The sequence below is a fragment of the Panthera pardus genome, unplaced genomic scaffold, assembly GCF_024362965.1.
Source record: "Panthera pardus isolate Hobbes unplaced genomic scaffold, ASM2436296v1 HiC_scaffold_2, whole genome shotgun sequence".
Lineage (NCBI taxonomy): Eukaryota > Metazoa > Chordata > Mammalia > Carnivora > Felidae > Panthera > Panthera pardus.
Window position 1 is genome coordinate 36442055 of NW_026526765.1, and position 17356 is coordinate 36459410.

General features: G+C 33.9%; 1 protein-coding gene across 1 annotated transcript in view; it reads right to left on the reverse strand.

The window, feature by feature from the left end:
• HCN1 (hyperpolarization activated cyclic nucleotide gated potassium channel 1) overlaps nucleotides 1-17356 on the reverse strand; it is a 391050-nt gene that overhangs the window by 160109 nt on the left and 213585 nt on the right. The window contains exon 3 of the mRNA XM_019464315.2: nucleotides 14384-14545. Within this exon, the coding sequence (XP_019319860.2) occupies nucleotides 14384-14545 (162 nt within the window). The remainder of the gene's footprint in view (nucleotides 1-14383; nucleotides 14546-17356) is intronic.

A 17356-nucleotide genomic window follows, 5' to 3' on the forward strand; every position in this document is an offset into this window, starting at 1 on the left:
GACCATGCTTAACCCTTTATAATACCATTTCCCTTGTTTAGTTTAAGATTACTTGCATGCTTTCTTTCAGATTCTTTGATTAAAACATTTTTTTTAAGTTTATTTATTTTTGAGAGCCTGAGAGAGAGTGTGAGCAGGGGAGGGGCGGAAAGAGAGGGAGAGAGGGAATCCCAAGCAGGCTCATCACAGAGCCCAATATGGGGCTGGAACCCATGAACCATGAGATCATGACCTGAGCCAAAATCAAGAGTCAGATGCTTAACTGACTGAGCACTCCTCCTTTCAGGTTCTTAACACTTAACCCTAATGAATAAATTCTTCAATTTTGGTTGGAGTGGACTCTCGTCATTTCTGCTGTACTTTAGGAAATCAAATTTTGTGAATTAGGCAAGTCAAGACTTCATCATTACTGGGCATTAGGGAGAATAAGTATTCATCTCCATCGCCGATATGCTTTCCAGTGCTAGAGTGTGCCATGAATCCTCTCACATTTTTTTAAATTTTTTTTAATGTTTATTTATTTTTGAGACAAAGACAGACAGAGCATGAACGGGGGAGGGGCAGAGAGAGAGGGAGACACAGAATTGGAAGCAGGCTCCAGGCTCTGAGCCATCAGCCCAGAGCCCGACGCGGGCTCGAACTCACAGACTGCGAGATCATGATCTGAGCTGAAGTCAGACGCTTAACCGACTGAGCCACCCAGGCGCCCCCCCTTTATTTTTTTAATCCTCTCATATTTAATTAGTTTAGCACCTTCTAGTATGCCCTTTTATAATATTTCTTTATTAATTTTTTTGGAAGTTTATTTATTTATTTTGAGAGACAGAGGGAAAGAGAGGGTGGGGGAGGGGCAGAAAGACAGAGAATCTCAAGCAGGCTCCACACTGACAGTGGGACTTGTACTTAGGAACTGTGAAGTCATGACCTGCACTGAAATCAAGAGTCAGACGCTTAAGTGACTAAGCCACCCAGGCACCCCTGTTAATGTTTTCTTCATACTCTTTATTTCAGTCTTCTCCAGCAAGCTAGATTTCTAGTAGGTGTATGCCTATTTGACATAGGTACTCCTCCAATTAGGTCAATTTTTTTCAAAAAGTCATATTTCAACCATAAATTTTCGCCCACCTAATTTTATAATTTACTTTAGGATTTAAGGCATTCTGCCTAGAATATTGGAAATCCAAGGCTTTGCTATGGTTATCCTTCAAATTAGTCCCTCAGGAAAGGTTTTGGTAAGCTCTATATCATGAAAATAATAAAGGAGAAGGGGATTTCTATTTTACTAATCACCTGGACATATGATTTCTTCATTCAAGGTTTCCAGCAAGTCTTCGTTCTTTTTTTTTAATGTTTATTATTTATTTCTGAGAGAGACAGATAGAGCATGAGCAGAAAGGGACAGAGAGAGAGGGAGACACAGAATCTGAATCAGGCTCCAGGCTCTGAGCTGTCGAGCACAGAGCTTGACACGGGGCTCGAACCCATGAAACATGAGATCATGACCTAAGCTGAAGGTGGACACTTACCCAACTGAGCCACCCAGGTGTCCCAACAAATCTTCATTCTTGCATTAATGGGAAATAAGGAACAGTACAAGTAAGGAGACTGCTGTCCTAGATCCACTTCTGTCATTAACATTCTATTTGACCTTCAGCAGATATTTTTAATGTCTCCTTCTCTATGCATAATATATTTATAACATTGGTTGTTGTATGTAAAAGTACCTTTAAAAGACAAAGAAGCTTTGTAAATATGACACCGTAAATAATCCATTCTTTATTCACGACTGAATAAAGACAATTTGCTGAGCACGGTTGTGAATGGATGTCACAAAACTACCAGATGCATAAAGAACCAACTAGTAATAATACCTGATTACGTATACTAAATATTAGGATATGTGGTAGAAGTTACAACTGTTACAGAAATTATAATAGGTTATTATGAAAAGAAGTTGGCAGAAATATACCCATAAACATATTGTTTACTTACTAGATGAGACATAAAAGATCTTAATAAGAATATAGCTTAGTGGGGTGCCTGAGTGCCTCAGTTGGTTGAGCATCCAAATCTTGATTTTGGCTCAGGGCATGACCCCAGGATTGTGAGATCAAGCCCTGCATTGGGCTCAGTGCTATGAATGGAGCCTGTGTAAGAATCTGTCTGTCTCTATATCTGCCCCTCCCTCTCCTGTGTATGCTCTTAAAAAAAAAAAAAAAAAAAAAAAAAAAAAAGAATATTGCTCAGCAAAAAGAAATCTAGAATTAAGATATTAAACAACAGTTGGCTATGATAAAGGGTATAATTTTTTTGGTTCTTTGTTTTGTTTTGTTTTTTCCATTTGGAAGAAAGAGCAGATCCAAAGACACCTATTGACAATGCCAAATGGCCTGAATGGTTGGAACACAGCTGAAAGAAGAAAAGGCAATCTACCTATATTGCATTAGCTCTTTGACTCCTATCTCCTAATTCCATTTTTTTTCATTCTTCTGTAAAATAATTTGTGTATTCTCCTTCTTGTTTCTCTCTCAACTTTTGTGGTCATTTAATTCCCACAGAATATTAAGCCACTATGACAATTGGTCTTTTCACACAATACAGTACGATATAAACTAAAGGAGAGAGAAATACATTAGAATACTTTAGAGCATGTTACTGTCATAAATTTTCACATGTAAACAGCATTCAGATCTATCCCGTATGAGGTTTCCATGTTTGTATGCTTCTTTATATAAAAACCTATATGTGTTTGAATCTCTTTTTCATATTTCTCTAACGAGCTTTTTTTTTTAACTTTCTAATGTTCCGATAAAATAACAAATTATAGATAAAAACATTCTTGCGTGAAATGGAAAGTTACCCTCAGAAGAATGTTTCCATAAATGTTGTCAATTAATACATAGTCTAATCTGATTTGCCTAATATTTAGTGTGTCAAACTACTGTGTGTTTTTTTTTTTAATTTTTCCTTAAGAATTGATGACCGAGTTGAGAGCAAAATTATGAAATTGCTAGATGGAATGTAGCCATCATCTGGGATGCCTGGGTGGCTCAGTTGGTTAAGTGTCCAACTGTTGATTTCCACTCTGGTCATGATCTCAGGGCCATGGGATAGAGCCCTGCGTCAAGCCAGGCATTGGGCTCCATACTGAGCTTGGACCCTGCTTAAGATTCTCTCTCTCCCTCTTCCTCTGCTCATCTATTGCTCATGTGCATGTGTGCACTCTTTCTCTCTCAAATTAAAAAAAAAAAAAGAAGAAGAGGGGTGCTTTGGTGGCTCAGTCGGTTGAGCATCAGCTTAGGTCATGATCTCACAGTTTGTGAATTCAAGCCCCATGTCGGGCTTTGTGCTGACAACATGGAGCCTGGAGCTTGGAGCCTGCTATGGATTCTGTGTCTCCCTCTCTGCCCCTCCCCCACTTGAGCTATCTGTCTGTCTCTCTCAATAATAAATAAACATTAAAAAAAGAAGAAGAATGTAGCCATCATTTAATGGAGCAATAATGCTTTAATTTTAGTTTGGGAGCAATGGGGAACTAGTAATGGGTACCACCTAAAATGGTATTTTTCCCAACCATCTTATAATTTTATTTAACTAAGTAAATTTTTAAAAATATCAATCAATAGCTGACATTAGAACAAATGCAATAGTTTTTAAAGAATTATCTAAAGGACCAAAACATAGTTGGTGGCAAATTGAAATGGTCTAACTGAATTATGTTTTCATTCTAATACAATTGAAATAAAAGATTTTTCTACTGAAAGTCCTTTCCTAACTTGCAGGATCTTAGATTATTACATTGATCACAATAGCAAAGGCTAACAGATACTCTGCGTGTATGTGTGTATATATATATATATATATATATATATATATATATACATATATATATATATGTGTGTGTGTATGTATGTATATATGTATATATATGTGTATATATATATATATATATATATATATATATATATACTTTGGTGTACATTATAAGTAGACATTTTAATTAATATTTATTCCTATCTTTAGAATATATTTAGAGAAAAATTTTGTTGAATTTAATATGCTCTAGAAAATGCTAATGGAATATAGAAAATATATTATGGCTCATTGTTATATATCTTTTTATGAATTACAAAAATATGATGTCAAGTTACACAATTTCCTAACTTTTCATCATTATCAAGCTTATACATTATCAAGCTTAGAAGAAATATTTATACAATTAGAAGAAATGTTTACGGTCCATAGATGGACTCACTCATAACTCTATGCATGGAGCATGAGAGAGCATATTGCACAACAGAGCCAGGTGTTAATTAACCCTTGCTTACATGGAGCCCTGTTTCTGAGGCACCTGGCTGGTAATACCAGAAGAGTATTTAAATGTTGATCACATTGGACCCACTGCTATATCCTCAAAGCATAGAGAAGTCCAGCCAATGATTCTAGCACATATTTTTAAGATTTTATCTGACAAATTGCCTACGCTCGTTGGAATGTTGTAAGGATATATGTAAAATAACTGAAATAAACTAAAGATTCATGAGCCAAATTCAATTTTTTTTCATAGAATTACTCATTCCCAGAATATATTACATCTTTAAAAACAACCAAATACTTCTCGAAAATGATGGGGTATATAATGGGACTGTGAAAATGTTCATGCTAAGATTTAGAAAATGTTCTTGCTATTCTTTTCTTACATCCCTCACTTATCACATGGCTTTCTTCATGTCACCTCTGATTCTGCATCACATTCTGGGATAGCATATTTAGGTCAGTGGTAGTGGGCGGAGAAAAGAAAAGATGAAATAGGATGGAAAAAAGAAAGAAAGAAAGAAAGAAAATTGTAGAGAGCCCTCCACTCTGGGAAGTAACTATATATCTTGTCCTAAAAATTATATGAATATAGGTGAATTAATCTATATAATTCAGGTCTCTGCAAGTCTCTCTTTTCTTTAAAAGAGAGAGATATAACATCGGTCTTTTTAGAAAGAGGGGGCATTCATATGAATTACCTGATATCCATATATCTGTACATGAACTAATACGACAGAAATAATTCATCTGCTATCCTCTTGATTCCCAGGTTGAAAACAATGTTACTATTTTATTCCAGACTCCATCAATTTAAAACAATATTTCTCATGTGAAATCTAAGTGAGAAATTCAGAATAAGTGGGAAGATACAATTTCTTTACCAGGTTCTTTTGGATTTAAAAAAAATTTTTTTTAAACGTTTATTTATTTTTGATACAGAGAGAGAGCATGAACAGGGGAGGGGCAGAGAGAGAGGGAGACACAGAATCTGAAACGGGCTCCAGGCTCTGAGCCGTCAGCACAGAGCCCGACGCGGGGCTCGAACTCACAGACTGTGAGATCATGACCTGAGCCGAAGTCGGACGGTTAACCGACCAAGCCACCCAGGCGTCCCAGGTTCTTTTGGATTTATGGCAGCAGCAAAAGGAGAAACCTTAACCAACATACACATAAAAAACACAATGAGTTTTTCAAATATTTTCTTATATATTGCAAGTTCTTTTAGTGGTACCACTAATGTATAGTTGCTCTCTGTCAACATGAATTGAAAGTTGATTATGACTGAAACTCTTTGTCCGTGAAGTAGAATGCTATGGTAGGGTTGGCATTAATTCAAAGGGAAATACAGATTTCATATTGCCTGCCTCTGACTTTATTTAAACCAGGTAACCATTCGCTGAGTTAGATTTTTCATCTGTAAAATGGGAATGAATATGTTTTCATGTCATTCAGAATAGATAATATGATACATGTACTTTGTACTACCTTCATGTAAGTTTTCCTAACATGTGTATTTAGAGAAAATATTGGACTGCAAGATATTTGGTTTCTTTTCCCAATGTTAATAGGTGTCTCTTGTTAGATAACGTAATTTAATGTATGGTGCTTCTTCTAACTATTCATTGCTTAAAACTTAAGAGGCAGTCCAAATAAGGGGGGAAAAAAACGTTTCGAATTTATGGATTGGTCTTATTATTGCTAGAGAAATTTAACATAGTCTGAGAAAATATATAGTTTAAGTAATATCCTTTATCTTTCTCTCTTAAGGAACTACAATTCATTTTAAAGTTTTTCTGAAATGCACATGTCATTTGAAAACAAAATACCAGATCAGAATTCATTTCCATATGTTTATTCCCATAAAAATATACATGTCTGAGAAGGAAGAACGCAGTATGTGAACTGTTTCACTTTTGCGATGAGGTCGTGTTTCTATCCAATAGAGAACAGTCACCAGGCTGGCTTTCCTAATAGGCAGAAACCAGGATGGCAAAGTAGAATCACAACACTCAGCAGGCTGCTGACCTACTTTATTATTTTAACTCATAGGAGCTATGAATGCATTTTTTCCCAGTAAAGCTACATAGTGATTTGTCAGCAAATTAGTTACCTTTGTTAGGACTTTTAAAAAATTCTGTTAAGGCAATACATTCTATTTTTAAAAAGCCAACAATATAATAATACAATTTTCAATTTATAGAATTTCAAATCAAAAACACTTTGCTAGACTTCAAGAGAGGAGAGATCTATCTTTCATTCTTAGTTATATTATCTTGGTTATATTGTTTGAATCATTACTTAACTAGTTAATTGGGCTTTGTAAAACAAAAAGTGAACCTATTTTAATTTTGTCTTTATATATTTTTTAGACTATCAATAGATAATATCTCACATCTCAATGTTCCAATGTTCTACTTGTATATGGGGATTTGCATATAAGCAATGTAAATCCCGTTTTTTTCCCCAAATCATTTGCTTGAAACAGGGGATACCAATAAACAATTCTTTGTACCCAAGCGCCCCCAAAACACATTCATTTTGGTCATTACAGTCTGTGAGCTAGAAGTGACTGACCTGTCTCAGTCCCCAGTCTGTTGAAGATTCCGGATACAAATCCAGCTGATTTGTAGTTGAAATAAATGCGTCTCTATTTTGTCTCTCCCTGTCTTTTTTTTATGCTCCTCATAGACTTTATCTAAATTCACACAAAGCTGCCACTACCACACCCTTGTGTGAATTAGAAAAAAGTAGTGCTTTCTGGGCTGCTACATTAGGAAAACAAAAAAAGTGGTTTGTAAGAATGGCTACACTTTCAGGTGTATGTAGCTTGGCAAGGAAGAGGGCAGCATTTAGCTAGCACTTTCTCCTTGTTTAGGAGTGTTTGGGCAGTGTGTACATTTCAGAGGCCTCAATTCAAATGCATATTAAGGGCTTTTGCACATAATTTTCTATTCCCTTAGATTAGAAAATCAAAAATTTAAATCTCTACTCTATAGTTTTCTGCACCTAGAATGACGTGGAGTGAATGAAAGCTTGTTTGAGTGTAAGCCCTACGAGGGCAGAAACATCCTCATTCTCTAGTGTATGTATGTTCAGTGCCAAAGAGAATGCCTGGCCCAAAGCAAGTACTCAGTAAATTACCTAAATGAAAGAATAAATAATACACACTCATTTCATAGTTGAACTACAGGAACGTTGTGTGATTTGCCTAAAATCTTAGAAGTTTTAATGTTAGAGGAGATTCCGGAATGTGTGTCTCTAAATTCAATTCCGCCAGATTTTTCCCTTCCTATTCTGTTGTCTAAATGAATCAGGATAAGCTGTGTTATGTTGTGGACTGCAAACTAAAAGGATGCCTCTGGAGAGAGAGGGGAGAAAAAAAAAAGAACTGGAGGGTTGCAAACCAGCTTTTCAATGCTTAGACCTATGAGTGAAATATGATACTAGCACTCAGAGCCTACTGACCATAACCAGCAGAGGACCCCATCAGAGGAAGAGAGTTAGAGAATGTGGAGTGTGTGACCATTTGGTTATTAGTAATACACTAATAATCTGAGATCCATTGTCTCAAATAAAAATGAAATTCTGTAGTAATCTAGATTTTCCAATCAAATCTCTTATTTTCTCCAAACAGATATTATTAAATAGACACTTTGAGACATTTTATATATCTTATTTTCTGATATTCTTAGTTAGTATGGTTATATAAGTTATATAAGCTTCACAAATTTTGGGTATTTTTATATTGTCCGTGAGCTGCCAAGTGATTACTTATCTTTGAAGAAATAATTTGATGTACAAATTACTAAAGCAAAAACTATCCAAGGAAGAACAAATAAATGCATAACATAATAACTTCTTTACATATAATTTTCACATACGCTAGATAATTACCTTTTTAGTATATACCACTAATATTTACTTAGCAACATATGCAAGGTTGGCATAGGATTTGTGGGGCATGCAGACACTGATTAAGACATACTGTCTGCCCTCTAGAATAGCATCCCTCAAGATGAGGAATGCACATGTTCCTTCAAATCACAACAAAATGAAACATCATAATAAACCATCATATAATATATACATAATAAAACATAGAATAAATAAATGAAAAATATAATAAACAATATAATAAATGAGTTGGCTTAAATTATTTTGATTATGGTATTACTCAAACAAATATAACAAGAAAACTAGATATGTTTCTTATCCTTATAATTCTTGTAAGGTTAAAAAACATAAATTTACAAATCAAATACTAACAAAATAATAAATCAATAAGCATATCTAAAATAAATTCACTGTGATGGATAATGTTTTGCTGAAACCCAACAGTTGCATACAATGTAAATTTAGTGTTATTATGGCACTAGTTTTGCAGATTAGTTTCACACACTACAATACAATTGTGTGCTATGTAAGGAGTGACTTAGTTTTCAAGTCCATCTCTCCATTTTGACTATGGTGAAAATTCGGTACAACATTTAATATGATGTCATTTACCCTTCATTTGATAGAAATGGATCATTAATCATTAAGCCCATAAGCCAGAATTATTTTATATGGCGCAACGTACTTCAACTAGAAAAGCAAAACCATTCTGTCCATTGCCTTTTAGTTTAGTTTTGCAAAACTAAAAGGCACCTGACAGAATGGGAGAAGATATTTGTAAATGACATATCAGATAAAAGGTTAGTATCCAAAATCTACAAAGAACTTATCAAACTCAACACCCAAAAAACAAATAATCCAGTGAAGAAATGGGTAAAAGACATGAACAGACATTTCTCCAAGGAAGACATCCAGATGGCCAACCAACACATGAAAAAATGCTCAACATCACTCATCATCAGGGAAATACAGATCAAAACTACAATGAGATACCACCTTACATCTGTCAGAATGGCTAACATTAACAACTCAGGCAACAACAGATGTTGGTGAGGATGTGGAGAAAGAGGATCTCTTTTGCATTGTTGGTGGCAATGCAAGCTGGTGCTGCCACTCTGGAAAACAGTATGGAGGTTCCTCAAAAAACTAAAAATAGAACTACCCTACGACCCAGCAATTGCACTACTAGGCATTTATCCACGGGATACAGGTGTGCTGTTTCGAAGGGACACATGCACTCCCATGTTTATAGCAGCACTATCAACAATAGCCAAAGTTTGGAAAGAGCACAAATGACCATCGACGGATGAATGGATAAAGAAGATGTGGTATATATATATATATATACAATGGAGTATTACTCGGCAATCAAAAAGAATGAAATCTTGCCATTTGCAACTACGTGGATGGAACTGGAGGGTATTATGCTGTGAAATTAGTCAGTCAGAGAAAGACAAAAATCATATGACTTCACTCATATGAGGACTTTAAGGGACAAAACAGATGAACATAAGGGAAGGGAAACAAAAGGAATATAAAAACAGGGAGAGGGACAAAATAGAAGAGACTCATAAATATGGAGAACAAACTGAGGGCTGCTGGAAGGGTCGTGGGAGGGGGGATGGGCTAAAAGGGTAAGGGGCATTAAGGAATCTACTCCTGAAATCATTGTTGCACTATATGCTAACTAATTTGGATGTATATTTAAAAAAATAAAAAATAAGGTTAAAAAAAAAAGCAAAACCAGATTCCATTATTTAGGGCATTCAGATGATTGTAGATTCATAAAAGGTTTACCTTGTAACCTTTCACACTACCACCAATATATATGCATGCATTCACAAATCACTGGGAGAAAACCCATGGACTCCCTGAGAATAAGCCTGCAGACTTTAGTTAGAGAAACACAGCTACAGGAACATATCATTTAGCTGCAAATCCTTCTTTATTCTGTAAAGTCACTCCCTAAATTATGTCAAAATTAATATGTAAATTCAAAATGCATCATAGTTTTTACTTTGTTAGGTTTTTAAAATGAATATTTCATGATTTTATAATATAAACCAAAAACTATTATCTCTAATCAGTTTAATAATGAGCTATTATAATTTTAGTGTGATATACCTAAAAACATAATCACAAAATATGAGAATGACAAGATTTTCAAAATTAATTTTATTAGATATTAATTATCTGACCAATCCAAGATATTCATTTAGGCAGAATTCTATAACTCAAATATTTCTTGAATGAAATATTCTATATGAAAGGATATATTAAAAATAAATGCAGAGCAAGATAAATCCCTGGTTAAGTTGGATTTTGCAAGTCAATATCTCCCACCTCATGAATTCAAGTAGCCCTCTGTGGTTGGTGTTTGAGCTTTTAAAAAATAGCTTTTAAAGAATTCTTTCAGTGAGGAATTTTTAAAGACTGCAAAGGAGTTAGCTGACAGGAACTGGAACTACATCTACAGACTTAACTGCAGATTAGAAACAGTTAACATAAGAATATAAATATAAAGAACAAATTACCAGTTATCGATACAGTATAGTTATTGCATTATTCTGAATTTCTCATTATAGGACATATATGGGTAACTAGCTGGTGATATACAGGTAAGGCTAAAGATATAAATACAAATGTGTTTAAGAAAGATTGAAAATACATATAAAGAGACAAGTATATACATATACATGAGAATATGGTTAAGGAGGATTTAAAATAATATTTAAGAATATAAATCATTTAGGAATGCAATATATGAAAAAGAAGGAGGGTGTAAAGGATCTGTCTAACACTCTAATCTTTACCATAAATTATTTAGTATCAATGTCAACTGTCATAGTATAATTGTCATAGTATAATTGCCAAGAATGACTAATAATCATGTCTGCATCTATCCTGGCTTCTCACTTTTTGCTTTCCCAATCTGATTTTGCTTGTCTTACATCTACATCTCATATCCGTCTTATTTAGTGTCAGAGCTCAAATGCTGACTTTCGAGTGACTTTCTACTGCAACTGGGGTGACTACAGGTTTCATTTCTTGCTATTACTTTCCTTAACTATCTTTTTACAATCTATGCGACAAGATACTCTAATGTGTTTTAGAACAGAAATTACAGAGTCTGATAGACAGGCATTCTAATCTTGGTTCCATTGATCTACTAACCTTTAGCTTTAGCTAAAGTTTAGCTAAACTTTAGCTACTAACCTCTAAAAATGTCAGGTTTCTGGACTGTCAAATGGGAGATAACAGTGCTCAACTCATTCTGTTGCTATGAGGATGAAATACGAGTGTATTTATTTTCTTAAATTTTTTTAATGTTTATTTATTTTTGAGAGAGAAACAGACAGATAGAGTGTGAGTGGGGAGGGCCAGAGAGAGAGGGAGACACAGAATCAGAAGCAGGCTCTAGGCACTGAGCTGTCACCACAGAGACCGACATGGAACTCGAACCCATGGACTGTGAGGTCATGACCTGAGCCGAAGTCAGACACTTAACTGACTGAGCCACCCAGGCGCCCCATTACAAGTGTATTTCAAAGCACAGGGGCTTGTATACAGTAAGCAAGATATATACATGTCAGGTGCTTTTATCTTATATTGGATTTTTACTTCTTTATGACTCCCTTATTGTATAAATACACTTTGTTTTGTTGTGATGGAAGACTTTCCAGAATTTGATAGTTTTAGGATAGAAAAAATGATATCTTCAAGGTCAAGTGACACCATGGGGATTCCCCATAGATACGAAAATTGTCTTTTTAATGGTCATCACCTTCATATCACTAATAGTCACAAAATATATCCGGTCTCTAGGGTTGAACATAGACTTAACTGTTTCCTACTCTTGACATTAAAATTAAACATGAAAATATTGTCAAATAAATGTGAAAGAAAGAGCTGATTTCATAAGTAAATTTGCCCCTCAAAAAAGACGCAAGAAAAAACCCCGTAAACTCTGGAAAGGTATTTTGTATGACATTAAGATATAATAATAAAAGTTTGACTCTGTTAAATACAAACACACAAACTCACAAAGAGCACATGCAGACACATTTAAAAATGATCAAGATACTAAAACTTTTCTTCATTAAATTTGCTTAGCACTGGATATATTAAGTAGCATATTGCTCTATATTACAATTACACAAGTATATGCCTTTTATGGACACCCCCAAATAAACCTTTTACTATTTTAATGAAGACCATTGCTATTTTTCCTGAAAGATACCTAAGAGAAATTTAAACAATAATTACTTGCTAACTTAAATATTAGTTGGTGCCGGTGAAGAATCATCCTTTGGTAGTAGCAGTAGTGTTTTTATACTATACACTCTGTTAGTAGCTAGAATATAAGAGCTGTTGCTTTTTTTCTCCCCATCCCCCAATATCTTAATAATGTCTTCATAATTTTTCCTTCAGTGATAAGTAACAATCAGACAGACCTATAACCAAGAAGGTTTCATAGTTTTGAAAAGTGACTGGATCAAATGCCTGCTTTAATGTTTAGGTGCAAAAACAAAAATAGAACAAGTATTTCTCCAATGAACTTTCAATAATGAGGCTAGATTACAATAAACTACTCTATCAGGCACTGTTCTAGGCACTAAGTACAGAACAAAACAGACAAATTCTTTGACCTAATGGAATTGACATTCTGTGTAGAGACACAGACAAATATAAATCACAGACTGTGTGTGTGTGTGTGTGTGTGTGTGTGTGTGAGAGAGAGAGAGAGTGTTACTAAATATTTTTAAGATAAAATATAAACCAGTTGGTTTATATTATATATATATATATATATATATATATATATATATATATATATATAATATTATCTATATAGTAGACAGAGTGGTCACACAGTGGCTTCTGTGAGGCAGTGACATTTAAGTAGGTACAAACGAAATGAAGGAGAGATCCAGGTGATTATCAAGTCTCAAACAATGGAGATAAAAGAATACAGAAGGCAGGGAGAGGGAGGGTAGGAAGGAGGGAAGAAAACAGGTAGTCACGAAGAGAGAAAGAAAAGAAGACCAGACTTCTTAACAGGTGATGTAAACCACTCTTTTCTTCAAATATGAACCCTGAGCTATTGTTGTTAGAAGAAACAAAAATGTATGTTCTTAAGATGTCTATGTCATTTCTATAATAATAAGCCCAGAAATTAATATGGAACACTTCAAGAAAAAAAGGGGGTATTTGATTTATGCCAAAGTTAAAGTTTTGTGAAAGTCTCATAAAATTTATCTTCCATAAAATGTCACATATAAGAGAAGTCTAGTCCAAAGTATAGGTAACTTAAACAATATTTTATTAAATTAATGTAATTAAAATGCTATATATGAAGAAAATAGAGAACTTACATCAAAGGAGAACAAATCTTTGTGAATATATAAATTAAAAATATTCACTACTGTTTCAATTCCTCTGTAAGTACTGTATAATGTAGATCAAAATGCATGTTTTTTTAAAAGAACACATGTCCTTAGCCTTAAATGTGACTGTGAATATACCTGTGTAAATCAAATTTTTATTTACCAGATTTTTAAATATTTAAATATCTTTCAGGGTAAAGTGTACACCTGAAACTAATGTAACATGTCTATACTCAAATAAAAAATTAAAAATTAAAAATAAATAAAGGCTTTACTTTCAACATGAAGCTTTCCCTGTCTTCCCTAGCAAAAAGTACTATCTGAGATATCATGCACATCACACAGATCTCACTGCGCCTGTACTGATGAACACATCTCTATATGTTTTAACAACACCTAGAATTGCATGTCTCAAGCACAGTAAATGCCAAAATCAAGTTGAAAGAAAGGAGTTATTCCAAGCAGTAGGTAGTTTTAGAAGAACATTGCACCACGATTATATGTATGTGAGAGTGTACATGTACCTTTGAAATAAAATGTCTTCCGTATTCACAGACTAAGATACCTAAAAATAGATCCTGTAACATATACATCCCCAGAACCATTTCGTGTGACATTTAGTTGTAGAAAAAGCAATAGAACATTTTATTTTACATCCATGAAAGCCCAATTAAGTTTTCTCCAAACATTTACAGAGAAGAAATTAGACCATTCTGACATAAATACTTAGAACTTTTTGGCAAAACACTGAATACGCAGAGTATAAAATAATACGGATTACTTACAACCATTTCATTCAGAGACACCCAGCAGTCCGGTGGGAAGTCCTGCAGTAGTGGGACTAAGAACTGAAGACAGCCATCCCAGTGGCACAGGAGCAACATCATGCCGATGAGGTTAAAAATTCTCACCACCGCGCTGGCAAGGTCATACGTCATGTGGAAAATCTGTTGACCAAAATATAAAATCAATCCTTATAATTCTTATCATCAATTTTCTTTAAAGTGAAGAATACCATCAATGTTGGTAGACACTGACATTATGTAGTGTAAGTATTGATTCAATAAAAATATGTAAAGAACTTTAACAAAGAGAAACAGAGGTTACATTTCTTTACCTTTACCTTGAGGCCTGGCACTCTGCTTTCTGAGAATTGCAACCAGATGTGGGTTCTCCACAAAGTACAGGGATAACATAAACACATTAAACGCATGGATCATGTTTTATAAAGCATTTGTTGGGCTGATTTTCATTTACTGTCCTTCTGCACATTTTGGCAATGCTGTTTTAAAGAAGTTAACAAATTTGACCCTCTTCTCTGAATCTCATCCCTATTAAATTAAAGGATTTGTTAACGGGCCAAAAAAATAATACCAAACAAAACCACAATGACTGAAAATCAGTAGCAAAAATAGATTAATTTCAAAATATAAAATAATATTGAGATTTAACTGCAGTTAACTTTATAGCTATATGAATGTAGGTACTTCTTTTATTGAACATGAGTAGTGGCCTCTGAGATAAAAGCTTGTCTGAATTTGGATAAAATACAATTGGGTCTCACTTTTAAAAAATTAAAATTGTTACTTCCCTTTCCTGTGAATCTTTCTTATTTATATTTTCATGAAATCCAATATGACAGGTAAGATGATTTCAGAAAGTACAAAAATTATGACAAATCAATGATCTCTATCATAATTTTAGAATTGTGAACTTACATATAGCTCGATATCTATAACTTTTCATCCATCCAGTTATTACAAGAAATAAAACTAGAACCTTAATCCTTCCTTTAGCAGCTCATATATTATATCACTCTCTACTGCTAATATTTCTGCTTATATTTTACTTACTCTAGAATAACAAAACCCACTTGGGAGCAGACCTACATTCTAGAATAAACTTTTTTTTTCCTAATTGTTAAAAAGCTACTGAGTCAATAAAATTAATAAATATGCATAAATACACAAAGAAACAACACCTTGAGGTATTCAGATTCACATTGTTATAATTCAACAAAAGAATCATCTATTTTTGAAGTAATGAGGACACCATGGATTGAAAAATTACCTGAAACAGAAAAAATAACCCCACAAATTTTGTTTTGATTTAGAAACTATATCTTTGTAAGTTAATGCCTATAATTCTTTAAAAAATTTTTTTAAGTTTATTCATTTTTGAGAGAGAGAGAGACAGAGCATGAGCAGGGGAGGGGCAGAGAGAGGGAGACACAGAATCTGAAGCAGGCTCCAGGCTCTGAGCTGTCAGCACAGAGACCGAGGCGGGACTTGAACTCACTAACCGAGAGATCATGAAGTGAGCCGAAGTCAGACACTCAACCGACTGAGCCAGGCTATGTCTATGCCCCTAATGTCTATAATTCTTAAGAGATACATACTGATATATGTAGAGGTAACATGACAGGACAGCTGGGATTTTGCTTTTATAAAATCACCAAATCAGTCTTTAATTAAATGTTTTTCACTTTGATACATTTTCTATTGGCCATTAATTCGTTCTTTAAACAATCTTCCTTTTTGACATAGTAATTATAGTGAGAATTCTCACTTTCTTTGTGGGAATATACACAGTTCTGAATTCCTTTTAAAAGTAAGATAGGGGTCCTAGATTTTAAAGGCAACAGATCACATATTTTTATATTCAGACAGCTATCCACAGAACAATGAATTTTAAAGAATTAAGAATTTTATTTTCCTCTAAGTTACTTTTTAATTTGGTTTTGTATTTGGCAAACCCATAGAAAAGTCCTTTCAATGTTATTCCCTCTGATCTTCCTTGGTCACTAAATTTAAAAACAAAAAACTTACCAAAAATTTCATCAATAATTTCTCATTTGAAGTAATACAATAAAGCATAATAAAAAAGCTTTCTGTTATTAAAGTAGTAAATTAAACCCAACATGGCTTTAAACATTTTCTATTTAGTACTAGAACCCTATAAATATTTGTCTAAGTATTTCCTGACAAAATGGTTCAATATGGGTTTTGGGTAAGTGTTGCATTGCTGTGAAATAGGGTTAAGTTGCAGAATATAAGCTTCTGGATCAAACAAGGAACTCATCACCTTTCAACCTAATTGCCTGAAGTAAAGAATATCTGAAACTCTCTGCCAAAGTCTATAAATTATAAGCATGTGGGTAAACATGTAATTATGAGACCTTAGAGTGAAGTCTGGGATGTTATAGAGGACTAGGTCCCATTCTTTATACATCTGGCTTTTATGGCTTTACCACTTTCTTTGTGAGGAATTAGATTCTTTTTTGTGGGATTTTATGAGATTATTTATTGTAATTAATAGCACATGCTGTAATTCAACAATTCCTTTAAGAAAATGCTATTATTTCTGAAATGTTTCCAGAGAAATAGAATTACCATTTTCATAAAGGAAGTTAATGGTGACATAAGGTCTTTCATTACATATTAGAAATACATTGTTTTGTTTTGTTTTGTTTTGCTTCCATGTGATTCCTGGACTCCTATTATAACAAGATAAGCCCTGGAATTACTATTTTCAACCTCATAGTATTAGTAGACATAAATCTACTAATGCTAGATTTATATACTAACCCTGCTGTATAGACAATGTTCAATGCATTGAAATGAATTTCCTCCTTTTTGGTCTTTAACATTCTGTGTTCAAAAGCAATTTGACTTTTTGGAGCTATCCCCAAATCTTACTTTGGAAGAGGCAAAGTAAGTTGCCTATTTTGACACTGGTCAATACCCAGAGGCTAAGTT